The 27638-nt window shown below is 45.1% G+C and overlaps 2 protein-coding genes across 2 annotated transcripts in view; one reads left to right on the top strand and one right to left on the bottom strand.

The window, feature by feature from the left end:
• Positions 1–4426, top strand: part of ucmaa (upper zone of growth plate and cartilage matrix associated a) — an 11477-nt gene extending 7051 nt beyond the window's left edge. The window contains 2 exon segments of the mRNA XM_056277892.1: positions 1870–1968; positions 2253–4426. Coding sequence (XP_056133867.1) covers positions 1870–1968; positions 2253–2341 — 188 coding nt within the window. The 3' untranslated portion in view covers positions 2342–4426.
• Positions 4427–4608: 182 nt separating this feature from the next.
• On the bottom strand, positions 4609–23786 carry mcm10 (minichromosome maintenance 10 replication initiation factor). Its single transcript, XM_056275861.1, has 17 exons — positions 23780–23786; positions 23236–23526; positions 22651–22854; positions 21793–21933; positions 21475–21685; positions 20728–20893; positions 20019–20186; positions 18136–18252; positions 16608–16804; positions 15956–16050; positions 15629–15742; positions 13933–14436; positions 10844–10974; positions 6104–6217; positions 5141–5286; positions 4892–4934; positions 4609–4692 (listed from the first exon to the last, which is right to left on the bottom strand). Exons 1-17 carry the CDS (start codon positions 23784–23786, stop codon positions 4609–4611), a joined length of 2733 nt encoding a protein of 910 aa, XP_056131836.1.
• Positions 23787–27638: the final 3852 nt, after the last annotated feature.

Genomic DNA, 27638 nt, shown 5'->3' on the forward strand with positions numbered 1-27638 from the left:
TGTGTGGAGGAGAGATGCTGGGTATATTGGGAGAAGGATGCTGAATATGGAGCCGCCAGGGAAGAGGAGAAGAGGAAGGCCAAAGAGGAGGTTTATGGATGTGGTGAGGGAGGACATGCAGGAGGCTGGTGTAACAGAGAAAGATGCAGAGGACAGGAAGAGATGGAAACGGATGATCCGCTGTGGCGCCCCCCAACGGGAGCAGCCGACAGTAGTAGTAGATCTTATAGAAATTGTCCCGACTAATTGGGTCAGATGTTTTTCTTGGTAGGAATTTGAAGGATTCTGTGAGAAAAGAACTCACTTGTGTCAAAGGTCAATGTATAAATAATTTTGTGTCAAAAATCACAACGCCAGGGCGTCCGGATAGTGCAGTGGTCTATTCCGTTGCCTGCCAACACGGGGATCAGCGGTTCGAATCCCCGTGTTACTGCCGGCTTTGTGGGGCGTCCCTACAGACACAATTGGCCGTGTCTGCGGGTGGGAAGCCGGATGTGGGTATGTGTTCTGGTTACTGCACTAGCGCCTCCCCTGGTCAGCTGGGGCGCCTGTTCAGGGGGAGACTGGGGGGAATAGCGTGATCCTCCCACGCGCTACGTCCCCCTGATGAAACTCCTCACTGTCAGGTGAAATGAAGCGGCTGGCAACTCCACATCGGAGGAAGCATGTGGTAGTCTGCAGCCTTCCCCGGATCGGCAGAGGGTGGAGCGGAGGTTGGGACGGCTCGGAAGAGTGGGGTAATTAGCCAGGTACAACTGGGGAGAAAAAGGGGGAAAAATCCCCCCCCCAAAAAAACCCAAAACATCACAACGCCCTCCTATTTAACGCCACTAAAGTTATATGCGGTCCGTTATTTGAATTCTCTGGTTACCCATCTGGCCCCATCAGGGACCTGGCCTAAAAGAAATCTGGCAAATTTTGGTACTGCTTCCTCTCCGGTCCCATCATGACGCCTCAACAGGGATGTATGCTGTGATCTGGTTCAGAATCCGGGAGTTCTTGTGTGTCTGGGTGGGATTATCTTTTTACTCACTGGCTTCACTTAGTAGATGTTGGACAGGGGACCACCGCTGGACTCAGCTTTACAATGGCGTCTTATGGGACAAGTGAACAGGAGTGCTAAATGTGTCCTTTAAACAACAACCCCCCCTCCCTAGTGTCTCAGTCAGACTGTGTCCATGACTGTCCATCATCTATGACTTCTCTATTGTGCTGGCCGGCTAGCTTATGGATGGTCACTACTACCGACGGTAAGCACAGGCCGCTACCTCCTGCAGGTTGAACCAGGACGTTGATCAGCAACGTCATCCACCACTGATCATATTGGACATTTCAGATGATAACCAGCACTTTTGTTAAAATACGTGGTTTAGATAATTGGGTTAAACTGGACTTCTTGAAACGTGTCCGACACTCGCGTTCAGTTGTCCCATAAGACACCGCCGTAACGCGGAGTCCGGCAGCGGTCCCGTGTCCACAACCTCCAGAATAAAGCCGGTGAGTAAAAATGATATTGGAACTGATATGCACGATCGCAAAAAAGCACAAGAATAAGACCCAGGTTGTTAAAAAACAGAATTATCCTTTACGGAGGAGAGAAAATGCACCGAAAGTACATGTGATAAAAAAAAAAAAAGCTTAAATAAAGGCCTGCTACTTTTTCCCAGCAGTGTATTTCCTATGGGTGTTAGTGGTTTGCATGCATTTGACTGTAAGCGTAAAGACCGCTGTGCAAAAAACCAAGCTGGCGAGAAGCGCCAAACACCGGCCGAACGTCACGGCGCCCCATAACTGTGCTGCAAGTGGGAAACGCTACTAACTTCCCCGTCTCTTTTCCTCCTCCTGCTATCACACCTTCTCCCTCCACAGCCGAGCAGAGGGTGAGGCTGGCGGGGGACGAGAGGAGGAGGGAGTACAACGAGGAGCAGAGGAACGAGTTCGAGAACTACGTGGAGGAGGAGCGCGACGGTAAGACGCGGCCCGTCCCCACGAGCCGCTCAGCCGCAGATTACCGGCTGGAGGCCTCAGACCGAATCTAGGCAACCATTAGCGGCCGAACCCAACTGACAATCTTCTCCCGTGGTTGACCGCCCCAGTGAGATTTAGCGGCAGTTAACGACAGTTTCTAAACTGAGCCCTGCGACTGCAAGCGCTCGATTCTGGTTTTAGATCTGTTTTTCGGCGCAGGGGCGATGATTGGACAGTCCCGAATGTCGAAAATTAACACCATCTACGTCTCTCTCCGCCCACAGAGCAGCACGAGAGGACGAGGGAGAAGAACGAGCAGTGGCGGGAGTTCCACTATGACGGCCTCTACCCCCGCTACCACTGGTACCACTGAGCACGCGCCGCAGCACAGGAGGCGGGACGACAGCCCAAAGCAGCCAACCGACAACAGGCGGGCGATGACGTCAACTCAGAAACGCACTCGTTCACGGCAGGAGACGTTATCGTTTGACCCTCCTTTGTAGCAAACGGGACTCCTGTCGCCTTTAAGACACGGCCTCAGCAATTAACGACTTTTACTGTTACGCTCCCTGTTGAAAAATCCAAACGGTGTTAATAATGGTTCTCCAATTCAAACTAGAGCTGGGCAACAACTCAATATAATCCTTTCTCGTCTGTCAGTGGTGTTGCATTGGGATGAAGTCTGAATGTTGTCATATCTTGAGTCACAAGTGTGAGATCTAAATGAACGACAACAATACATTGGCCAAAATGTCTCACAAAATGACGCATGGAACATCTGAGGGAGTATTAAATGAAAAGTGGTTTTGGCTCGATATTACAATTCGTTATTATATACATTACCCAACAGTTCAATGTGATGAACCTCCGTTGGATTCTTAAACATTGTATTTTTGCATATGTAAGCAGATATTGTGCAAAATTGCCTATGGTTATCATGACTATATGTTATACATCGCCCAACACTACTTCAAACTATAAAATGTACGCAAAACGCAGTATGTGTAATGTATGTTGGGCTTTAGGTGTTGGTATGTCGAGCTTTGCATGCTTGTTTTATTGCCTTGTACCTGTATATACTCTTTAGAATCAGAAAACACTCCCTTCGCCGTTACACCGTATGATTATGAGACACATCTGCACAACGCACACACACACACACACACAGCTAAGCATTCTGACGCTAATCCTCATTTATTTCCACTTTTATTTAAAATTTACGCCACAATTTCATCATCACCCTCAAACATTTAAGTCGGTCCGGCGAAGAGCCAAGTCTCCACACAGACTGGACTTCACACTGCTGTACCTCAAAACGTCCAATAAAGAAATTTCCCCCCCCCCCTCATTGTTAAATCGCAGAGGTCTCCTGACTTAATGGTGATATCACCGGGTTTCTGTGGTATTCTGAAGGAGGGGAGGCGGTGGGGAATTCAAGAGCTGAAAGGGAGGAGGATCCTGGAAAACTCATCAGCCTGGGATTTAGGGAAAAAAAGAAAATGGAAGGAAGATGTCCAGATTCCAGATGAGGTTTCTCCATATTCCAGAGTGGAAATATTAAGACGGTTACTGGGCAGGGGAGAAATGAAAGGAAGTGGGGTGGAGGACTTAAAAAAAAAAAGAAGAAAAAAAGGATAAGGCAGAGAGAAAAACCCTCACAAAACGTGGCACGGCACACCGGCATCACCAATCACACATCTCCGCTTCAGTATGATGGTTTCAAATCATCCCCCCCCCCCCCAAAAAAAACCCCATCTATTTTATCTCCAACTCATTGTGTATTCTAGTCTTTTCTTTGTTAGCGTCCTCTGTCCTGCTGTTTAATTAAAGATGCGGCAGGCTGATTGTGGACCGGCTCAGAGGAGAGACTCCTGCTGGACCGTCTGGCTGCAGGTTTGAGATTTCCCACCCGGCTCGTGTCGTGGGTGTGTGTGTGTGTGTTTTCTCTGCTAATGGGAGAATGAACAGAGTAAATAAACACACAAACTTTTAACTCGAGCACCGAGAGCTCTGCTGAACTTTTTTTCCGCCGACTGCTCAGGTCATGTTATTTCCCAGTGCTGTGTTATCAAAGCCGACAGCGCATCAGAAAACCAGAGTAAAGAATGTGAACAAAGGCAGGAAATCACACATTACATGGATACCTGAGCTGTAACCATGACAGCCTTTCTTCACATCAGTTACTATTAGTAATCATCACTGACAGTCATTATTATTACTATTATGATCATTTTTGTGTGACTATGTAAAGTGAGATCAACAGCGCCGTATTTGCACAAGAGATAAGAACGCCTTCTCTTTATTTTAGCCGGTGGGATGTTACTGAGACCATCTCTTCTTGAGATCCTGCAGAATAAAAATCACGCACCGCTTTCAACTCAATCTGTTCTGTTTAATCTGCTAGTTTCTAGGAAAAAAAAGGTTTCATGGCAAAGCACAAAGACTTTAAAATATCCCCAATAAGCATAAAAGCTGATATCCAAGTCACTGCTGAGAAAAAAAACATCTTTTGATCATGAGTAAAAAGCACTCAAAGTGTTAAGTTACTTAAAAAATGTCATTCCCTCAACTCGGAGGTGAAGGAGGATGATGATGATCGTGATGATGAGGACAAAGATGAGCGGCAGCAGGAGTGCGTTTTCACTTCATGCTGTTGAGGAATTTGGCTTGCTCCTCTCCACGAGGCAGCAGCAACTCGCCAGCAATCTTGGGCCCCCTCTTCTCCTGCGATGGGGGAGAGAAGGTTAACATTTCATGGAACCAAACTTTCCACCAAACGTGATCAGTTCACGCTGAGTCGAGGTTGTTGTACGATTCCCCAGTGGAGACTGAGGTTACGGGTGTCTTAGGTGTGTTTCTTTGACAAAGTGACAACACATTATGAGGTTAAGATGAGACTTAATAGACACAGGGAGTATTTTACCTTAAGCATGCCGTCTCGTTCCCACTTGAACAGTCCACAGTTACTGAAACGGAAACACAACATTATAACTCAACTCAGGAAACTGAAACCAAACTTCATAATGTGCACTAAACTGCTCTGATAGAAACGTGGCTGGTGAATGAGGGAGCAAGGTAGAAGTAGGGAGGTGGATAGAAAGAGAAGAGACAGCCTGACGGAGGGATCCAGAGAAGGAAGGGGAGAAGGAGGTGTAGGCTCCCTGTGTCTCACCTGCAGTGTTTGTGAGGTAGCCGGTCCAGAGCGATGGCTCTCTGTCCACACGGACACTTAAAGAAGCGTTTGACGGCGTCGTGCCACCGTAGGTCGTGGTTCTCCCCGACGCAGCGGTCCGCTGGCTTGAAGTAGGTGTATTTACACTGAAGACAGAGGCAGCACGCGAAGGTCTTATTCAAGGTGTCTCTGCTTATCATCATATCATAAAACCAGGCCGCACGGAGAGCAAGTCTTGAAAAAGAGCCGACTGGAAAATGAGTGAAATGACAAGTTTTTCTCATGCGGCAGCTCAACATCGTACTCTCTCATGTCATTTACTGTAGTCTGCTGCACACGATTCAGACAAATGGAGTCATTCCTTGCAGAAATGGGACTTCTGTTCAGCAGTCTCCTCTGTCTGCTGGCACCTTACCATAACGCGTGTGGTTTTTCACTTTTTTTCTCCGTACATTTTTTCCCCCGTACATTTTTACCGAATATTCAGATGTCGTTGCTCCAATCTGACAACGGTGTTCAATTTGCCATCTCTACAAACCTGCACCACTGGAAAAACATCATTCAGTTTCCCCTCTTTAAAATAACAGCCTAAAATGACCACTTTACTTTTGACCAAAACCAAGAAATGTTTGGTAGCATGAATATATCAGAATAAACCAACAGCATGAATGAGCCACGTTGAATTAATGAACTACCAAGAGTCCTTTCTTGCTAGTTTGAGGTAATTTTATCACAGGATGAGGCTTTTGAGGTTAATTTGACGTTTAATGTCTTTTTCTTGTACACTGTTTTAAAACCAGACTGAGTAGATTCAGAACTGGAGGTGAACGGTTAGTTCAGTTATTTTAGGTTTGTTTACTTGCATTGTTTTAGGCTTCATCGCAACACTTCCATACATCTCCATGTATCAGCTGGTCTGAAAAAAAAAACAGGGTAAATTTGACCACAGCAGCTTTACGGTACCTTTCTACAGGTGACGGCTCGGCACTTCATCTCCCTGATACCCTGCATCTTCTCCTCCATCTGCTCCTTCTTCACCAGAGCCGCAAAGTAGCGCTCCTGGAGCTGGTACTCCGCCTGGGAGAGAGCAAACAGTTCCAGATTTAATTTGCTGCAGAAAATGTTTCGCTTTTTTAAAGCTTAAGAAGGCACTTAACTTTGGTCTTAACTTAATTTTTGGCCTTAGTTGACTTGCAGAGAAAAGGTGGGGCGCGGTGAGGTGAGATGGCGAGGTATGCGTGAAAGGAAAAAATATGACATCACTTGAGGTTGCAAGATTCAGTCCTATCTCCGTCCCCTCCCTGTCCTTACAACCTATCACAAAGCAATGTCATCTGAAACTGGTTTTGCTCAACACTCGTTCACTCAATAACAAAAGCCGCATTCTGAATGAATTTATAACGGACAGTAACCTTGATTTCCTCTGCCTCTCTGAAACCTGGCATAAACCCCTGTATTACTTCTCACTAAACCAGACCACACCCACAGGATTCACATACATTGATAAATCTCGTCTTGAGGGGTGGGGAGGTGGTGTTGCTGCTGTTTACAGGAAGGATGTTAAAACAACCACCTTTTCCATCCCTGCCGCTCATTCTTTCAAACACCTTGACTTCAAACTCTCTGGTCCCACTGCCTTGGTCACTGTCGTTATCTATGATGCCCCCCCCCCCCCCCAAAAAAAAAAAAAACAAACCTCTCCTTTCTCTCTGATTTTCTGACCCAGTTATGTGCCATCTCACTTTCTGTTCTCCTCCTGGGTGATTTTAATAATTTTAATATCCATATTGTTGACACCGACTGCCATAGAATTCCTGGAGCTGCTATGATGCTTCAACTTCACACAACAGATCAACTTCCCCACTCAAAGCCATGGTCACATGCTGAATGGGATGGTGAGGATCTGGTGGGAAGATGGCGGTGCAAATTCACGTTTACAGTGGCCTCACCCAGTGCCGGTCAGGGAAGATGGCGGCACGAATTCATGTTTGCGGCAGCCTCACCCAGTACCGCCCATGCAGTGTTTGTCCGTATCTGCGTCTAAGTTTGTCTTTGTTTGATGGCTGGGAGAGCTGGGAGAGCTTCTGCTGCAACCTGTGGGCCCAGGGACCACGGCCCTGCCTGGAGCTGTGCCTGAAGAGGCAACACCGAGGGGAGCCTGACAGGATGCGGAAGCGGGGCAGGCTAAACTAACTGCTAGCCCATGCAGACCGGCAGTTCCGATAACACTGAGGGTGGTCTGGCGGCGGCCTCACCTAGCTGTGACTGTGTTTTTAGTGTTGTCGTGTAGAGTGCGGGGAGGTGTGTTGAAGGTGTCTGGCTGGGAGAGCTAGCATTGGATCGGCTGAGGGACCCTGGTCTGCTGCATCCCGAGGGTCCCAGGACCATGGCCCTGACCAGCGTTGCGCCCGAAGAGGAAACACCGAGGACGGTCTGACAGGACATGGAAGCGGGGCAGGCTAAGCTAACTGCTAGCCCATGCAGACTGGCAGTTCCAACAGTCATCCTGGCTGGTGTTCCTTCTCCTGGACAGTGATTTTTTTTTTAGTTTAAGATGTACGTGTTAGTTTGGATATACTATGTGTTCTTGTAGTTCTTGGATATGTGTTTTTGTCTTTGTGTTGCACTGCTGTGGGAAACGATGTTTCGTTTCATTTCATGTGTTCAAGTGCATGAAATGAAATGACAAAGTGTTTCTGACTCTGGATTTGGTCCGTTCCTTTGGTTTAACAATACATTAACTCTCCAGCCTCAACCTCAATACCTCTGACCTCCTGGCAATCACCAAGGACATTGACATACTTATCCATATTCCAAGACTCAAACACATAATATCCTTCAGAAATCTCAAATCTACCTCCCCCTCAGCTCTTTCTGCCTCTCTTGCCAGTAAAATGTTTGCCTCCCCCCTCCCCTGCTGTCTGATAATCCCTCTGATCTTGTCAAGTATTATAAAGACACTCTCTCCTCCTGTCTTAATCAGCTGGTCCCCATTAAAACCAGAACAGTCTCATTCACACACTCAGTTCCCTGGCATACTCCTGAACTCCATCAAATGAAATTCCGGAAGTGCCAGCTGGAAAGACTCCTCAAGAAAACTGGTTTAACAATGCATCTCCAAGCCTACACAGACTACCTTAAACAATACAAAGATGCTGTCATCACAGCCTGGTCCACCTACTACTCACACCTCATACACTCTGGCTCCACCAACCCCAAGGCTCTCTTTTCCACAATACACAAACTTCTCAAACCCAGTGACAATAACTCCATTTCCTTCACAGTTAACAAGTGCAACTCTTCCTTTTCATTTTTCCAAACTAAAATTGACACCATCTACATCAACCTGACCAACTCCCCACTCAGCCCCTGTCACCTTTCTCCCCTGTGTCCCCAGTGGTGCTGTTCAACCTTATGGTAGGAATGAGGAGCTCCGCTTATCTTCTGGATCCCATCCCATCTAATCTTGTTAAGGACCGTCTCCCAGCTATCTCCTCACAGAACTCATTAACTCCTCCTTCAGCTCAGGTTGTCCCCCATACACTTAAGCTGGCTGCTGTCACCCCATCCTAAAAAAACCTGGATTCAACCCTTACATCATGAGCAACTTCCTGCCCATCTCCAAACACCCCTTTTTTTTCAAAAATACTTGAACGTGTTGTCGCCTCCCAACTTAAAGCTCACCTCATCTCCAATGACCTAATCGAACCACTTCAATCTAGTTTCCACTCACAGCACAGAAACAGCCCTTCTTAAAGTCACCAATGACCTCCTCCTCTCCTCAGACTCTGGCCACCTCAGCATTCTCATCCTCCTCAACGTCACTGCAGCTTTCAACACCATCAACCACACCATTTTTGCTCTCCCGCTCTGAAACCTCCCTCAACATCACTGCCCTCTCCTGGCTAAAGTCATATCTCACAAATGGACAAAGATTCATCAGCCTCAACAACTACACCTCCTTTACTGCTCCTCTGTCCCAAGGTGTTCCCAAGGTGTGTCCCCCCCCCCACCCCCCAGGGTTCAGAGCTTGGTTCTCTCCTGTTCATCCTTTACACGCTCCCCCTTGCTAACATCATATGTCATCATGGTCTCCACTTCCACCGCTATACCGATGATCAAATCAATTTGCATTTTATGTAGTGCTTTTCTAGCTGCAACAGCCACTCAAAGCGTTTTACATTTCTGGTCAAATCTGAATTTCAGACACCTGTAACAATAGAACACAAGCCGTTTTCTGTACAATCGCTACCTATTGCGTACGCGTAAGGCCACCGAAATGTAATTTACAACGATCAACTTATTCACATGTGCATCAACATGCGTCCAAACAGCATCTGTAAATGCGAGCAGCTTTTATAGCCTCCAGGGGTGTGCAACATGATCCAGAAAGGCTCGGTGTGGCAAAAACAAGCAAAAAGTTGATATGATAACCAAAATGTTTCTTGTCATATATCATTTTGCATTAAAATCACATTAAAATCCAGCCCTACATCGCCAATAAATCCATCACCACGACAACTCACTCCACTCTGACCAACTTCCTCACTGAAACTAAATAATGGATGCAAGCCAACTTCCTCAAATTGTGATAAATCTGACATGATGTCATCATCGGTCCCAAATCACCTACCAAAAACCACTCACAACTTCTGCTTCACCATCGATAACTTAACTGTCTCCCTCCCCACATAGACGTAACCTCAGAATCAGTTTTGACAGCAACCTCTCCTTTGAACACGTCAATCAAATCACTAGAACTGCCTTTTTCCACCTAAAAAATATAGCTCGTCTCCGCTCATCACTCTCCTTCTCTGCTGCCGAAATTTTGAGCCATGCTATTATCACATCCAGAATTGACTACTGCAACAGCATTCTCTATGGCTCAATATACAAAGTCCTAAACAAAACCCAGTACATCCAGAACTCTGCTGCTCGCCTGGTCACACACTGTCCTCCAAAACCTCTGCTGGCTCTGTCCCCCAACGGATCCAATTCAAAGTCCTTCTCCTCACTGACAAAGGCCTCCATAACCAGGCCCCCTCCTACCTCACCGACCTGCTCCACTACCATACTCTTTCCCACAGCCTTTGCTCTTCCGATGCCAACCTCCTGTCTCCACCACACAGGACCATGCACCAGACCTGGGACGACACAGCCTTCCCCTCTCTCTGGAACTCCTTCCCCAAACACATCAGAGACTGCATTGATCTGTCCACATTCAAATCATTAATGAAAACTCACCTTTTCAAAATTGCTTTTAATGTACAATTAATGTTGTGTATTACATGTTTTTGGTCTGTTGCTTTTATGTTTATTTTATTCTATGTCCAGGCTTTATCATCCTTTATGGCAGTGCAATATAGGATTTGTGAGAAACAAGGAAGGTGAGAGGGAGAAATGTCTCATCTCTGCCGAGTAAAAAGGTAAGCGTGACATTGAATTCAAATACAGCAGTGGTTTTCAACCATGTGTCATGAGAGAGCTATGCATATGACGGTTTTCATTCAAACCCAACATTACACCAGCTGACTTCATTAATACACCTTCAACCAGACAGCAGAAGACTAACAAATGAAATGAACTGAGGGGAGTTGAAGAAAAGGAATCTGGCAAATCAGATGCGCTCAAGTATTTTGACAGCGAAGTTGTGTTGGTCAGTTTATACAGGGTCAGTGTGTATGACCGTGCCATACGACTTACTGCCTGCAGTTCAGCTGAATGGCGAGATTTGGCACTGAGAATCTTCTGGAACTCTTCTGACTGGAGGTACTGGAGTTGCTCTCGCTTCTTCTTCTGAGCTGGCTCCTCCTCCTCAGCCACAGACGATTCACCTGCACAGTTAGAATATTACATCATAGTAATACTGTTAAAGATACGATCATTATCAAAAGTATTATTGCTAATTTCAGCTGCTCCCATTAGGGGTCGCCACAGCGGGTATTAATTAATAATAAACTTATATACAAGTTTACAAAAAGGTGTGTTCTTATACTTTTCTTTCTGAGGACCAATTTAAGTTTTTAACTATCACAGTGAGGACATTTTGGCCAGTCCTCGCTTCTTTAAGGGTATATTTTAGGGTTAGAATTTGAGTTTAGAATTAGGATTAGGTTAAGATTAAGGTAAGGGTGTCTCCCTGCCTGCCGCCCAATGACTGCTGGGATAGGCTCCAGCATCCCGTGACCCCAGTTGGGAGAAGCGGCTTGGATAATGGATGGATGATTATATATTTATATATATATATATATATATATATTATATATATATATATATTACAGTTAAGATCAAAATTATTAGCCCCCTTTATGAAATCAAACAAAACCCTTGACTTTTCCATGGAAATGACCATATCCAAAATTGTTAATAGTTTAATTGCTTCCAAAAGAACAAAGACAAAATCTCCACTAAGCTTGATTAAGATATTTTACTGATGCGCTGAATTGAAACAAGAGAAAACAAAAATGACAAGGCCAAAATTATTAGCCCTCTGACAATTAATAGTCAATAGTGTAACCTTTCTGACTCACAACTGACAACAATCTCTTATGGTAGTTCCTAACTAGGTTGACACATGTCTCTTGAGGGATCTTAGCCCATTCTTCCATGGCAAATTGTTCAGCTCATCCAAATTGTGTGGTTTTCCAGCATGGACATTAACCTTGAGCTCCCGCCACAGATTCTCAATCGGATTGAGATCTGGGCTCTGAGACAGCCACACCAGGACCTTGATTTTGATGTGCTTCAAAAAGTTTTGGACCAACTTGGATGTATGCTTCAGGTCATTGTCTTGCTGGAAGACCCAGCAGCGACCTAAAGCTAGACTGACAGCAGATTTCTTCATGTTATCCTTCAAAATGTCAACATAATCTTCTTTCTTCATGATCCCATGCACCCAAACAAGGTTCCCCGTGCCTGAAGCAACAAAACAGCCCCACAGCATTATGCTCCCACCATCATGTTTAACTGTGGCAACTGTGTTTTTAGGGTTGAAGGCCTCTCCTTTCCTTCACCAAACAAAAGCAACATCCATGTGCCCAAACAGCTCAAGTTTAGTCTCATCAGACCAAAGGACAAACTCATGCCCATGTTTCAAATGTTCACGGGCAAACTCCAGTCTGGCTCTGATGTGCCACTGTGTGAGCAATGGAGTTTGTCTTGGACGATGACCTTGAAGCCCGCCACAATGAAGAGCCCTCACAACAGTCTTCCTTGAAACACCAAGTCCAGAAGAGGCCAGTTCAGCAACAATCATCTTGGCAGAGATCCGGGGATTGTTGTTGAGATCTCTGACTATGTTCCTCTCCAAAGTATTTGAAATCTTGCACTTTCGACCACACCCAGGTTTGTTTCTAACAGAATTTGTCTCCTTGTGCTTTGCAATGATGCAACACACATTTGTTCTAGACACGTGAAATGCTTGGAAATGGCAGTAGAGCCTTCCCCCTTAAGATGAGCATCCACTATCTTCTGTCTGAGTTCCAGAGTGATTTCTTTACTTTTTGGCATGATGAAATTACTTCTTACCAAGAATTTAAGAGTAGTCCCTCTCAATCAAGTGTTCAAATGCCAATAGCCCTGTTCACTGGAGTCCCTTAATTAAAGTTCAATGCTGATTGATTGTTCACAGGTGTGGTTTGAAAGCTGATTGATTGCTCAGGTGTGTCTTGAAAGAAAAAAAAAAAAAATCACATGGGGGCTAATAATTTTGACCACCTCCATTTTCACTACATTTGGTATAAAGCAAACCTGAAGATTTATTTTAAATTCCAAAATGTACCAAATAGGGGCCTTAACATTGATGAATGTTTTACTGTGTAAAGTTTTATGAATGATGCAAACACTGGGCAGAATTTTAGGGAAATGTTCCATAGTTCCTTGGGGGCTAATAATTTTGACCTTAACTGTATATCCAGTTTGAACCCAGGACCTTCTTGCTGTGAGGCTATACAATATATATATATATATATATATATATATATATATATATATAAGGATAAGCGGCTTGGATAATGGATGGAACACGATAGCGCATTAAAATAAGGCTCGGGTGAACAAGGATGTCTCTCATTTTGTTAAATTTTGCTTCGACTCCTCTCTCCTCGCTTTACGTGTTTATTTATGTGATTGTGACACGTCTATGCCACGGGGGGGTTCGAGATGAAGACGGGCATGGTTTCAGGCGATTAACACAGGCTTTATTCAATAATGTCTTTCATTTGTTCACTTGCACGAGTTGGTACACTCTGGTGCCGGAGCAGTTTCCTCACTCTCTCCTTTCAGAGCGTGTGGCTCCCCTTTTCTCCGTCTCCCCTCAGCCCTGTGTTTTGCCCACGACTCAGCTTCACCGTGGTATGTAAAGAATGAAATGAAAGCCACTTTATTTTGTCATTGTAGGTTACAATGAATTTTTTTTTCTGCATTTAACCCATCCTATTATATAGCAGCAGGGGACTGCAGCTGCCCGGGGACCAACTCCAGTTCTTTTTCCTATTGCTTAGCGAAGTGACAGGTTGTTCATTTGACACACCTGAGCCACGCCCCCTCTCTCTGCTTGCAGCCGAGGCTAAAGCACAACCCCCTACCACAGTGATGTATGTGTTTACTTGCATATAGAGCGGGGAAGTGAGATATGATTGCAAGTTGTCACTCGAGACGCATGTGGAGAAGCATTCTAATCTCAGGTCTAAACTGATGCACTTAGAGCTGTCCACTTGTGATCGGATCGCCCAAGAAGCGTGTTAACGCCAACTATAAACAGACTCACTGTGAGCTGAGGTGTATGTGTCTACCTTCAGGTGGGACCCGGTTCCTCTCCACCCGGTTGTTGATGTCACTGATGTCACTTCTTTTCCTCTTTACAGCATTGGGATCATCCTTCACAAGCCCCACTCCTTTGGCTCGGAACTTCTTCAAAGCTGCCACCTTGGCAGCTGACAGGCTGAGAGAGCTGGGGGGCGGGGGCAGGCTTTGATCAAAGAACAGGATGTCTTCTCCCTCAGAGAAGCCCCGCCCCAGCATGGGTGACTTGGGGACTGAGGGGCTCTTGGTGGCCTTAGGGACTTCAGAGGCAGCCTTAGGAGAGACCAGGAGCCCCTGGCCTAGGGGAGCAGAGGGCCCAGGTGCCCCACTGGACCCAGGCCTGGCCCTGATCCTGGACTGAAGCACCCTGTTCTGGATCTCCTCTGCCCGGCGCCGGCGGGCCTCCAGAAGCTCCTGCTGTTTACGTTTCTGCTGCTTCAGAAGCTCTGACGCCGAGATGGACTGGACCTCACCACCAACCAGACCCTGGGAGCCTGTAGGAGGAGGAAGGAACAGGGTGAGGAAGAAGGGAGATTTAGAGACAGATGGGAAAGGTGAAGGGAGGGGGGGTTATACTGCCACAGCTGCATTATTAAAAAAATGAAACAGAAAAAAATCCACCCAAAAACTGTCCCCTGCTCTGTAAGAACGGACTCATACCACACAAATGACAGAAAAGTGCCCCCTCCCGGATCTCCCCCCCCCTTTTTCTTCGGATTGTACTTGGCCAGTTACCCCACTCTTCCGAGCAGTCCCGGTCACTGCTCCACCCCCTCTGCCGATCTGGGAAGGGCTTCAGACTACCACATGCCTCCTCAGATACATGTGGAGTCACCAGATGCTTTTCTCCTGACAGTGAAGAGTTTCGCCAGGGGGACGTAGTGCGTGGGATGATCACGCTATTCCCCCAAGTTCCCCTCCCCCCCAATAGGTGCCCTGACCGACCAGAGGAGGTGCTAGTGCAGCGACCAGGACACATATCCACATCTGGCTTCCCACCCGCACACACGGCCAATTGTGTCTATAGGGACACCCAACCAAGCTGGAGGTAACACGGGGATTTGAACAGGCGATCCCCATGTTGGTAGACAACGGAATAGACCGCTACGCTACCCGGATGCCCCAGAAAAGTGTTTTCTTGATGCAAAATCTAAAATCCCAGTCATGTATTATGACCTTTAGTATTCACAAAAAGCAGTTGTTCATGGAGGCCCCGATGTCACAACCAATCAAATCTAGCTAGTTCACAAACTTTGCTGCATGTATCTGTCTCTCTCTTTCAACTTGAATATTAGATACAGAGAAATTGCCAAAAATATTATCTGAAAATAGTAGAGAAATTGGTAATAGCAGTCCACCACTGCACAACACTTATAGTGGTTGAAGAGGGCACAGACTACAAAGGTGGCAAAACCAGGTCCTGAAAGTAAGTCTGAACCGTATCTTTGCTCCATCCATGTACTAAACCAGCTGATTCTAATCAACCCCTCTTCAGCTGAGGAAGGGAAACTAGTCAATGAACCCAGCTGATTTATTACATGGATGGAGCAAATATACGGTTCGGACATTTTGTTTCTGGACCTGGTACTGGTACTGCGGGTAAGCTTCCACATGCGTCCTCTGACACACATGGAGTCGGCGAATGCTTCTTTTCAACTGTCGGGTTGTATTAACCCACTGCTGTACCTGACATCTTGGGCTGTGATAGATGTTTCTTCAGCTGCAGGGCTCCGGGAGTGGGCAGGGACATCAAGTCCTTAAACTCATCTGTGCATCCTGAAACCGCGCCAGACTGCATGGCTACACACACACACACACACACACACACACACACACACACACACACACACACGCGCGCACATGAGAAAGGTCAAGAAGAATCGAAAAAATTAAGTTAAAAAAAAAAAACTAATCAAAAACAGTGCAGCTGCTTCCACCAAACATTCATCCATTGTTCGGTCCCCCTTCATGGAGTAAGTCTCAAATAGACGACTCTCTTCTCCAGATACTTACCCAGTTTCTTGGCCTGGTCGACCAGCTGTGCTGCCCCCTTCACAAACAGTTTATCCAGAGTTCGCTGGACTGGCTTGTTTGGCTTGGAAGCAGTTCTACAACACGGAGAAAGAACTGATAAGCTATTTCCAAAAAAGATTTAACAGAGTCCAGGAGCACATTTGCACTTAAAAGACTTTTGCCTCGGCAGGATTCTCACTTAAAAAACATGACGGACATAACACAACTTTCTAAAATTGAAAAACAAGAAGGTATCAAAGATGAAAGTGTTTTCCAAGAGTATCTAAATATCTTAAGACATCTGAGTAAAGGAGGACGAGGTCATTACTGGCATCCTCTACTGCCAGTACCCATGAAATCGCCAGTTCTGCTTAAAAACAGACTTTTGGAGACCGATATTTTAGTTGTATGAGCTCGTTTGTTTTCAGTTATTAGCAGGAATTGTTAATTCACATCAGTATCTATCTTGTGCATTTTTACCATGGGTTTCCTTTTCCTTTAAAGTAGAAAGATGACATATTCGGCTCGGAATGACAGTTCCGTTTACACACTTCCTCCCACCTCTCTCTGAACCATCTGGTTGCCCGAGGCTTCTCTAGTCTGACTGAGGACCAGTAAGAAGCAAGTTAAGACCGGACTCTATGGTACTCACAGCGAGGCGGCGCACGCGGCGGATGACATGCCGCCATAATGGAAGCCGTCTTGACACAGACGTTCCTTCAGGCTGGTCCCCCTCCCCCTCCCCCTTCTGGGAGCCTTCCCCGAATAGGTTGACTGTAGATCAGCCCTCTTGGAGCTCATCTTCTGGTACTGGGCCTTGACGTGGTACTGGCAGTACTGGCACTCGTACTGTGAGAGAGGAACCGCCATGCACACGTGTTCAAGTCCCAAACAGTCACACACAGTGTACGATCAAGAGCTCAAAGAGTAAAGCCGTAGGCTGAAGAACAGAGACATAAAGGCTACTAAAGGAGCTCACTAGTTGACAAGTTGATAATTAATAACAAATGTAAAGAAAAGGAAAGGAATAAAAATCAAATTGAAATGAGAGCATCTCTATAGCTGGCTTTCCATCTAAGTGTTCAAATTCAAATTATTATGCAGTGAATTAGAGAAGGTGTTTGGGATTCTATCTTCTGTTTTTTTTTTTCTTTCTTCATTCATTATCGAAGCCGCTTACCCTGTTAGGGTCGCGGCGTGCTGGAGCCTATCCCAGCGCTCATTGGGCAGAGGGTGGGGAAGCTCCTTGGACAGGTCACCAGTCCATCACGGGGCAGACACACAGACAGACACATTCACACCTAGGGGCAATTTTGTATCTCCAATTTACCTGACTTACATGTCTTTGGACTTTGGGAGGAAACCGGAGCTCCCAGAGGAAACCCACACGGACACGGGGAGAACATGCAAACTCCACACAGAGGACAACCTGGGACAACCCCCAAGGTTGGACAACCCCAGGGTTTGAACCCAGGACCTTCTTGCTGTGAGGCGACTGCGCTAACCACTGCGCCGCCCTGGAGTCTTTCTTTTGACAACTTTAAAGGTTGCACACTGTGGCACAAATGAGTTCATGCTGGTTTGTGAAATGTTGCAATTTTAGACCAAGCTGATGGAAACACTCGTTTCCAACATTTTATATTTTCTCAGTGATAGCAAAAAGTACGTTTTATGTCTGTATGTAAACACAATGGCTTTGTGCATACTGACAGATATTCAGATTTATTAATAATCCCTGTGTAAGACTGTTTTGATGCATGTCTGTGAATGTTCTCATTCATCCAGGTCATGGTTATCCAAAGGAGTTGAATCAAGTGCAACTAGACTTGGTATATATCCGTGAAGACGTTTCACCTCTCATCCAAGAGGCTTCCTCAGTTCGTGCCTTTCTGACTAGACCAAGCTAGTCTGACTGGCTGTTGATGAGACTCAGAATGTATCCTCTTTGGAGTCGTTGTCAGAGCTATAGATGTCCATGGCTCTTTGTGTTCCGATGTTTACCAACGCCCGTCGCTTCATGCATGCTCAATAATCCAGGTAAGAATGTGAAAGAAGGTACGTTTAACCCAGATGAATTGATTCAACCTTCTTTGACCTATATAAGACTGTTTGTAAATGAGCCCCCCCAATCTCTCTCTTACACACACACACCCACACACACAAGGTAGAGTAAGACTCACCAAGTTAACAATCTGGGAGCAGGGGTCTCCATTCTTCTTCATGGCCTTACAGGTACCATAGTCCTGGGCCTCCCCCATCAGCAGCACCTTCTGGGGGTGGTCCACCGACAGACGGACCTGACAGAGGAAGAGGAGGGGAGGAGGAAGAAAGAAAGAAAAATGTTGCATATTAAATATTTCATATGGTAGTGTTGAATGAGATATATTATTCATGGCAGAACAAAATGGCTGTAAAATAAATAAAATCATTCTATTACAATTGTTGACCAATTCAAATCAACAGTGAACATCACAAGGTGTGAGCCAATAACAGTGTCTATCTTTACACTGCTCAATAATCCAGGTAAGAAAATCACAGAAAGTTGAATCGGTTCATCTGGACACGTTTATTGACTGAAACGTTTCATCACTCATCTAAGTGACCTCTTCGGTCTAAACTGACTGCAGGTATCCCCACCCTTATAAACAATACAGTGGCATAACGACCGAAAACAACGATCGGTTTCATTGTGTTCTGCTTCCAGTGTGGGAAGATGGCGGCGCAAATTCACGTTTGCGGCGGCCTCACCCAGTACCGTCCATGCAGTGTCTTTGTCCACATCTGCGTCTAAGGTTGTCTTCGTTTGACGGTTGGGAGAGCTTCGTCTGCTGCGTCCTGCGATCTGTAAAAACAACATCGCAGACCCAGAAGCACAGCAACTGCGGACGAAAGTTTCAGTACTGATCAGTACTTAAGGTTTGACTCTCATCATCCACTGAAGCACAAACTAGGAGTCATCAGCACACTGTACCACCGAGCTGACAACGTCCCCACCGACACAGCGGCTGGGGAAGGGGAGAAATCCCACATTAAACAGGCCCTGGTTAAGCGTGGTTACCCTAACTGGGAGTTTGTCAAAGCCAGGAAGACGCCCCAACAGTGCACCAGCTGATCAAAGAGAGAAGGACAACAGTTGTCTTAGCGTAAACCAGTGGTATTTTCCAAACACCACGTCTCAGTTGCTTTCAAACCCCAAAACACCCTGCACCAGAAATTGGTCCACCCCAAGGATCGGGTCCCCCGGCACAAACAGAGCAATACAATGTATGCTGTTAAGTGCCAGGAGGATTGCCTTGACTTGTACATCAGGGAAACCAAACAGATGCTGGCAAAGAGGATTGCACAACACAGAAGAGCCAACATGTCAGGCCAGGACTCCATAGTCTACACCATCTACAGGCCAGTGGCCACTCTTTCAAGGATGAGGATGTGCACATCCTTGATAGGGAGGAACGCTGGATTGAACGGGGAGTCAAAGAGGCCATCTATGTGAAGAGGAAACGACCATCCTTGAAGAGTACTCCTCAAGACTACATCTGTTGTCATCTTACAATGCTGTGATTGCAACCATTCCCAAATCCTCTGTGAACAGTACACATGGCCATTGAAACTCTAGTTAATGGTCACAACAATTTGCATATGAAACCAGCCGTTGTTTTTGGTCATTATGCCATTGTATTGTTCACAAGGGTGGGGATACCTGCAGTCAGTTGAGACTGTAGAGGTCACTTAGACGAGTGATGAAATGTTACAATTCTTTCTCAATAAACGTTGTGTCCAGATGAACTGATTCAACGTTCTGTCAGTAACAGTATCTATAGTTACACTGAATTCATAGTGTAGTGTATATATTTTTTTCTTCTTCTTCTTTTTTTTTTTTTTAGACTGTGTGCCCAGTTTACAAAGTTTTTGAGACTTGGAAATTATAGACATCTTATTTCAGGTTTTTTTCTTCTTCCAGATTTGGCCAGAAATAGACTTAAGGCTGCCATTTAGAGATAAACAACAGAGCTCGCACCTATTTCTCTTGCATATGAATGCATTTAAACTACATCCAGCTCACCTCGTCGTAACCGTCTTTCTCCCTCATGGGATTGGGGTTGAGGAGGCCGATGACGGTGCCAGGGTCGGTCTTCCAGTGCTCCTTATGAACCTCCCCAAACAGCAGGAGAGACACAAACACTTCCAGGTTATGGAGGTCATTCAGTTTCCAGATGCTGAAGGTTTTTCCCTACAAAGAAGAGACAAAGTGGTTTGTTTAAAGGGAATTGTCATGATACCAACTGACACCAATAGTCATGGCAAAAAATTTATATAAAAAAAAAGTCAAAACAAAATAATAATTAACAGCTTTTCGGGACATCGTTTTGTTTACCGATGAACCTTCATTTTCCTAAAGGCTGAATATTATCTATATGGATCATTCATTATCTCCAAACAAAACAAGACCCACATCCAATGATTTGATGGACTGGTGGCCTGTCCAGGGTGTCTCTCCGCCTGCCACCCAGCGACTACTGGGCTAGACTCCAGCTTCCCCGTGACCCTGAGCAGGGTAAGCATTTGGGATGATAGATGGATCCAATGATTTAAATTATATGTTACCCTTTAAAAAAATGACTCTACAATCATTCCTTTTTCTACAATCAATCAGTTTTTCCCACCAACACTGACGGTTATCTGATCTCCCAAATCAAATTCCTCAATCAGTCACGATGGAGTTAAATAGTGGTGACGTGAAGGTGGTCTCAGAAGGTTAAGTGTTGACTTACGCTGCTGTGGCTCTGAGGCGTCACCTTGTTCACCAGCACAGCAAAGGTCACCCAGTCGCTGTCCTCCAGTTTCTCTCGGGCCAGGCGCTCAGGCAGCTGTGAGAGACGGATGAGCCTGCGGTCTGCCATCTTGCGGTCCATCTCAGTGGATGAGACCCGCGGCCTCCTGAAATGGAGGAATCTACATTCAGGTCCTAACGTATGATTTGTGTGTGTGTGTGTGTGCGTATTTGAGGTTCACACACTTTAAACTAACTTTCCTGGATATTACAGATCAGTATACAAAAGTCTAATCAAACGTTATCTTTGACAAAAATTCGGGTGATCATTGCGGTGTGTCTGTTTATCCGTTTGTTTTATGGATGACTGCTTTGTTAACATGGCAGGATGCATACAGGTAACATTTAAGACAGTTTGAAACCTTTTCAATGTCATTTACAATAAAATGTAAGACCTATTTTGCAGGTGAAATATATTTGAAAATTAAAAATACTTTGGATCCATCAGAATAAGTAGATCTGAAGACTAAGCTGATTTCTCACACAATAAAAACGAAACCACACAACATTTTTGAGGAGCAAGACCTGTATCTGAGACTTTTTCATGCTTCAAGCAGTTATATTCTAGACTTTCGGCCTTTTGTTTAGATAACATTATTTTAGAGAATTTCAAAATAAACTCTTCCTGGACTTGCAGAAACCCTGAATAAGGCTTTTCATGTACGAGTGAAGTTTCCTGACCCCTGACCTTAGCCGTAGTCCAGAATACTTCTCGACACCCACGTCTTTTGGAAGAGCAGGAGGAGGAAGAGCCTTGCTCTGCCCAGCTTTGGGAGGCGCTGAGCCAGGTTTGCTCTGGGAAGCTGGGGGCGAATGAAGGGGACTGCTGACCTTGCTGGTGCTCTCCATTGGCTGGAATGAGCTGCCAATCTTGATCTCCACCAGTGGTCCGCGACCATCTGCGGGGGAAGCCGGTTACACATAAAGATATTAAGGTGTTTGAAAAAACAAGAAATCCAGTACACCTCTAGTGTCTCTAAGTTTCATGAGTTCTCTTGTGTTTTACCTGGTGATGTGCTGGCTCTGGGCTGGTGGGCCGTCCGGGATTTTCGTTTGAATGCGTCAGCGTTGTTCAGCTGGGCGGAGAAGTCTGCAGACTCTTGCAGCTTAATGCCTTCTTCTCTTCCTGGGGTGGATGAGGGTTTTACTGCAGTCAAAGAATAGTCATATGAACATTATATTAGTAAGCTCATGTACAGCTTCAAGTTCAACATCTTTTTTTTGTAATTTTGTCAGCCAAGAAAATTTTCATATAAGAAGAATTGAATTGGGTGGGATTCTCAGCTTAAGGAACACCAATAACATAAACACAACTGCCTGAACTAGGAAGAAAACTAATAGTATACTAAGAACATCAATTAGATAGTAACTACATACCAAAGAATTAAACTGGTAAGTAGTTAGAAGTAATTGAGCAATATTAGGTATAGTTCTGTAAAAAAAAAAAAAAGGCTTCACAAACAGGAAAAACCTGCATGTGTGTTTTGACGATCACTGTACCTTAACAGACACTAGTTCTGCTGAAAACCTCTGTGAATTGGATTGTCTAGTAACAACGCATATAGATAAGTGTAACAAGTCAGAAATACTTGAACATAATGACACAACCAGTCACTACATCAAGCACTAGATGCAGATGGTGATACACTCATCTTAAGACAGAGTAAAGCTATTCCAATGAAAAGTGAGAGAGAATGCACTTCTGTTTGCTTCCCCTCTATATTTTGTGAAACTCGGCCAGACAAACTCAGCTGTAAAATTCAAGATGAGTGATATTAGGAAAAGATAAGTTGGCAGATTTGGGATGTACCAGACACTATGACAAGTGGGAGAAATTCAGTTTTCTACCCTGTATATGGCATACCTGCTTGGGTCCGGGTTTTCTCCACGCTCAGGGTTGGTTTGGTGGCAGCCTCCCTGGATGGGCCCTGTGAAGGGGACCTCGGTTTGGGGTGACCCAGGGTTGCTGTTGTCCTGGCTGGGGTAGAAGGTGCACTGGAAGCCGTTTGAGATGCCTCCAGCTGCTGCTGCAGCCTCTTCATCTTCTCCTGCATGAGTTTCAGCTCCTCTGAGGAGACAAGACAGCCATGCACATCATTAGCTTTTTGATTTTTTTCAATTCTACAGTCAATCATCAAATCGGCTGTATACCTAATTTAAGGATATTTACAAGCTTTGGATTCAGTTCTGGTGAGTCATTGGAAAGCATTTTTTGTTTAACATACTTAAAATCTTATTTCATGAGCTGTTTTGTGCATTATGTGTATTACAAGAACACCCTAGAGATTTGGGAAACACGTCATGTCATTTTCCATAAAGTATGTATATTTACTGTTAAGATATTTTTTTTGTATAAAGAAGGGTTAGGGTTATGGAGAGAAAAGTGGGAGAACTAGCGATCGTTGTGTTAAAATCCTATTACAGCAAGTTTAAGGGTAGCTGTACAAACCTTGTAAATCCTCCTTAGATTTGTTAAAGCTCTCACTGGCATCTTCTTCTGTGGCTTGTCCTCGTCCACAGTTGTCCTCCTCCTCCTCGATGTCATCAACATCCCCAAAGAGATCAGATACTGTGTCGTCTTTTCCAACACCTCCCTCCTCCTCCTCCTCATCGATCCCTTCTTTGTACTCCACCTCCCCCTCATCATCATTGTCAAACAGGCCATCCAAGTCATCCACATCTGCTCCAACATCCTCACTCTCTGCCAGCAGGGCCGTCAATATGTCCAAATCATCCTCACCTTGACGGGTCAAAGAGAGTTGACTGTATTTTGAACATCTGAAAACTCATACTTTGTTATGCCCTGTATTGAATGCTAATTAGTTTCCCTTGTCAAAACTCGGATAAGACACAGTTAATTATAGCTTGAACATATGAAAAATCATACTGTTATACTTTGTGTTGAATGCTACTTAGGTTCTACTTCAAAAACCTGGATAAGGCAATTAGTTTGAAAAATCATACTGCCACACCTTCTGTTCAAAGCCACTTACCTTCCATTTCCTAAACATGAAATCTGAGGAAAACAGGGTTGTGGTTTCAGATGATATGCTGGCCTAGACACGGCAAGGAGGAAATGTATATAACGTTATGTTACACGTGTCATTTATCGAAGACTACCATATATCAACCATATATCCTACTGTTTACATTCGTAGACGATAACAACATGAAGTGACTTCTACGACGCCACTCTCAACGTCACCGTAACAAGGGAGGAGAGCCTCGGCGTCTTATTATCAACAACAGCGTCCCGAGTGTTGCTACGTTGTTCATTAACTGAACCTCAAAACTTAAAATTACATATACAAAGTTAAAAAAAATAAATATATATAAAGACAAGTATTTCAAAGCATTAATTCTAAACTACCGTACTGGCGGCTTTCTTTTTCTTCGGCGGTTCCGCGAGAGAGAAAACTGAAACTGGCGCTAACCGCAGGACCCCGCCGTGTTGCCGTTCTACTGCGGGGCGCTTTGCAGTTTGCCTGAACAAAAACGGCCACAAGCGTCATCGCGGCCTGAAATGAATGTACACATTTTTAACAAATTCTAGCAAAATATTGCTACGCCAGTAACACAATAAACAAATAAAGCACACGATTACACGTAAACAAGAATTATACGAATTAATTGGCACAGGCGACACCGAAGCCTGCTGTTCTATAATACCTGCCGTATTAAGGGAGCCTAGCCCATTAATAACATAGTTAATAGTTACTTAGTTAACCGGGACGGCTAAAAAAAGGGCCCTTTCACAGTGACGTCAGTTAACTTCCGCCTTACCGCGAAGCGGGTTATCTTCGCTTCCATTGGCGCCGTAGACGATTCATGGATGTAGGGACGACCTCTGAAAACGCAGGAATGCTCAGCCTGAAGTCATTTCGAAAGGTAACGTTAAGACTAGCTAATCGGGGTCATAATCGATTCTGTCTCTGTCTGTCTGCCTTTCTTTAAAGTAATTTTTGTCTGTCTGTCTGTCTGTCCGTCCGTCCGTCCGTCCGTCCGTCCGTCTATCTATCTATCTATCTATCTATCTATCTATCTATCTATCTATCTATCTATCTATCTATCTATCTATCTATCTATCTATCTATCTATCCATCCGTCTATCTATCCGTCTGTCTGTCTGTCTGTCTATCTGCACATCTATCTATCTATCTATCTATCTATCTATCTATCTATCTATCTATCTATCTATCTATCTATCTATCTATCTATCTATCTATCTGTCTGTCTGTCTGTCTGTCTGTCTGTCTGTCTGTCTAGCCACTCTATCTATCTATCTATCTATCTATCTATCTATCTTATCCATCCATCTATCCATATATCATAATACTCTAGGTCTTATGACACAGCATGACTGAAATATTTTAGTTTTCGTCTCTGAGTGGTCGACAGAAGGATCATATTTGTTCCAAGTTGCTGTGGCATTTGTTTGTTTGTATTTGTTCGTTTTTCTATCCAACCTATTCTCAGCAAACGGTGGCAAAACCACATTTCGGCAGCACTGATTTTCTTTTCATCTATTTTAGGCAGAGTCCGTCCTTCACTTCCGTCTATCCTGACTGACCATACGGCTGCTTGTAGTATTTTCATTTTCAGATTGGTTGAGATGGCGCGATCTTTCCATAAGTTATTTAGTTGAATTCAAGATCTCTCTCTCTCCCTCTCTCTCAAGAGCTCTCTCTCTCTCAACATCTCTCTCGAGATCTCACATTCAAATGTGCTTTTATTAGCATGACAAATATACATTTGTATTGCAAAGCATTTTCATATAAAGGACAGTAACAGTGCACGAATACAGAACATATATACATCAAGTCTGTGAATGTTCTCATTCATCCAGGTCATGGTTATCCAAAGGAATTGAATCAAGTGCAACTGGACTTGGTATATGTATACGTCAACACATGCAATAAAACAACTTACAACTACATCATGGCAACAAGATCCTGTGTGAGTGGATGTGTGTGAATTTGTCAGTCTGTGTGTGTGTGTGTGTATGTGTGTGTGTAACCAGCCCTCCCCAACAGATCCCTCAATCTTGGATGAACTACCTGTCCGCCCCACCATCCAAGACCTTGACCTTCCACCAACCTTTGAAGAGGTTCATTTTGCAGTTAGGTCGCTGAAAAATAACAAGACCCCTGGCCCTGACAGTATCCCTGCAGAGATTTTTAAACAGGGAGGCTACCTCTGCACCTGTGCACTTTTCCTGTTCATCTCACATGTATGGAAGAATGAAACCGTCCCTCAGCAGTGGAGGGATGCTAACATCATCTCCATATATAAAGGCAAAGGAGACAAGTCCCTCTGTGGCAACAGCCGTGACCTTTCACTACTGGCTGTTGCTGGAAAAGTCCTGGCCAAACTCATGTTACACAGGCTGGTAAAAAACATCTCAGAGGAGCTGTTGCCTGAGTCCCAGTGTGGGTTCAGGAGGAATAGGAGTACTGTGGACATGGTGTTCACAGCACGGCAACTCCAGGAGAAGTGTAGGGAGCAACACCAGGACCTCTTCGTAGCCTTCATCGACCTGTCAAAGGCTTTCGACACAGTCAACAGGGACATCCTATGGAACATCCTCCTGAAGTTTGGCTGCCCACGAAAGTTTGTCAACGTCCTTCAAAGATTTCACGTGGGGATGATGGCACGTGTGACCATTGGAGGCCAGGAATCCGAGCCCTTCAGGGTGTGCACCGGGGTACGTCAGGGATGCATCCTTGCTCCAGTTCTCTTTGACATATTCCTCCTGTGTGTGACATTGCTGCTGCACAAGGAAATCAGGAAGGACAGTGGGGTTACTGCGGACTTCAGACTAGATGGAAACCTATTTAACATCCATAGGCTCCAAGCGGTCACAAAAATGACATCTGAGCACATCATCGAGTTACAGTACGCAGATGATTGTGCAGTTGTGGCCCACACATCCGAGGCACTACAAGCTACCCTTGCAGCTGCTACAAGGGCGTATGGTAGGCTGGGGCTCTCTATAAATGTGACAAAGACTGAAGTAGTATGCCAGAGGGCATCTACTCCTCCATCTCATTCACCAACCTTCACCATCTCCGACAAACCACTTGCAACAGTGGAATCCTTCAAATACCTGGGCAGCTTCCTCTCTGACGACTGCAGCATCGACAGGGAGATACAAAACCGGATTAAACAAGCGTCATCCTCTTTTGGCAGACTTAGGAGAAGGGTCTTTCAAAACAAAGACCTCAACCTCCACACCAAAATATCCGTCTACTTGGCAGTTGTCATCACGACTCTCCTCTACAGCTGTGAGGCGTGGACCCTGTACAGCCACCACCTCAGGATGCTTGAGGCCTTCCACTTCAGATGCCTACAATGCATCCTGAGGATAACCTGGCGTGACCGAGTGCCCCATACTGAAATACTCCGCAAGACCAACTGCATCAGCATGGAGGCGACCGTCAACCAGCATCAACTTCGATGGCTCGGTCACGTCATCAGGATGCCAAAGGAGCGCTTACCGCGTAAAGTGCTGTATGGCCAGCTACATCTTGGTAAGAGCATTTCTTGAACACCAGGATGAAGTCCAACCCGAACACTACAACTAAACGTCATCGAACCTTTATAGGAAGACCTGTAGCACAGAGTACACAGTAGATTTCCACCTGCTTCACGCGTCAATTGCTCGAAGAACTGCAGATTTTTCTTCTTGAAGAGTGGTCCGACATGTACTCCCCTATTTCCATACGTACCCTTCAACTTGTGACACCGACAAAAAAATGCACAACTATATTGCACTTACAGTGGAGCAGTCCAAACATAAAGGTGTGCTTTACTGTTGACAAGTGAGGACAAAGGACAAACACAGACAAGTAA

This window comes from Lampris incognitus, chromosome 3 (genome assembly GCF_029633865.1).
Source record: "Lampris incognitus isolate fLamInc1 chromosome 3, fLamInc1.hap2, whole genome shotgun sequence".
In the NCBI taxonomy this organism is placed as follows: domain Eukaryota; kingdom Metazoa; phylum Chordata; class Actinopteri; order Lampriformes; family Lampridae; genus Lampris; species Lampris incognitus.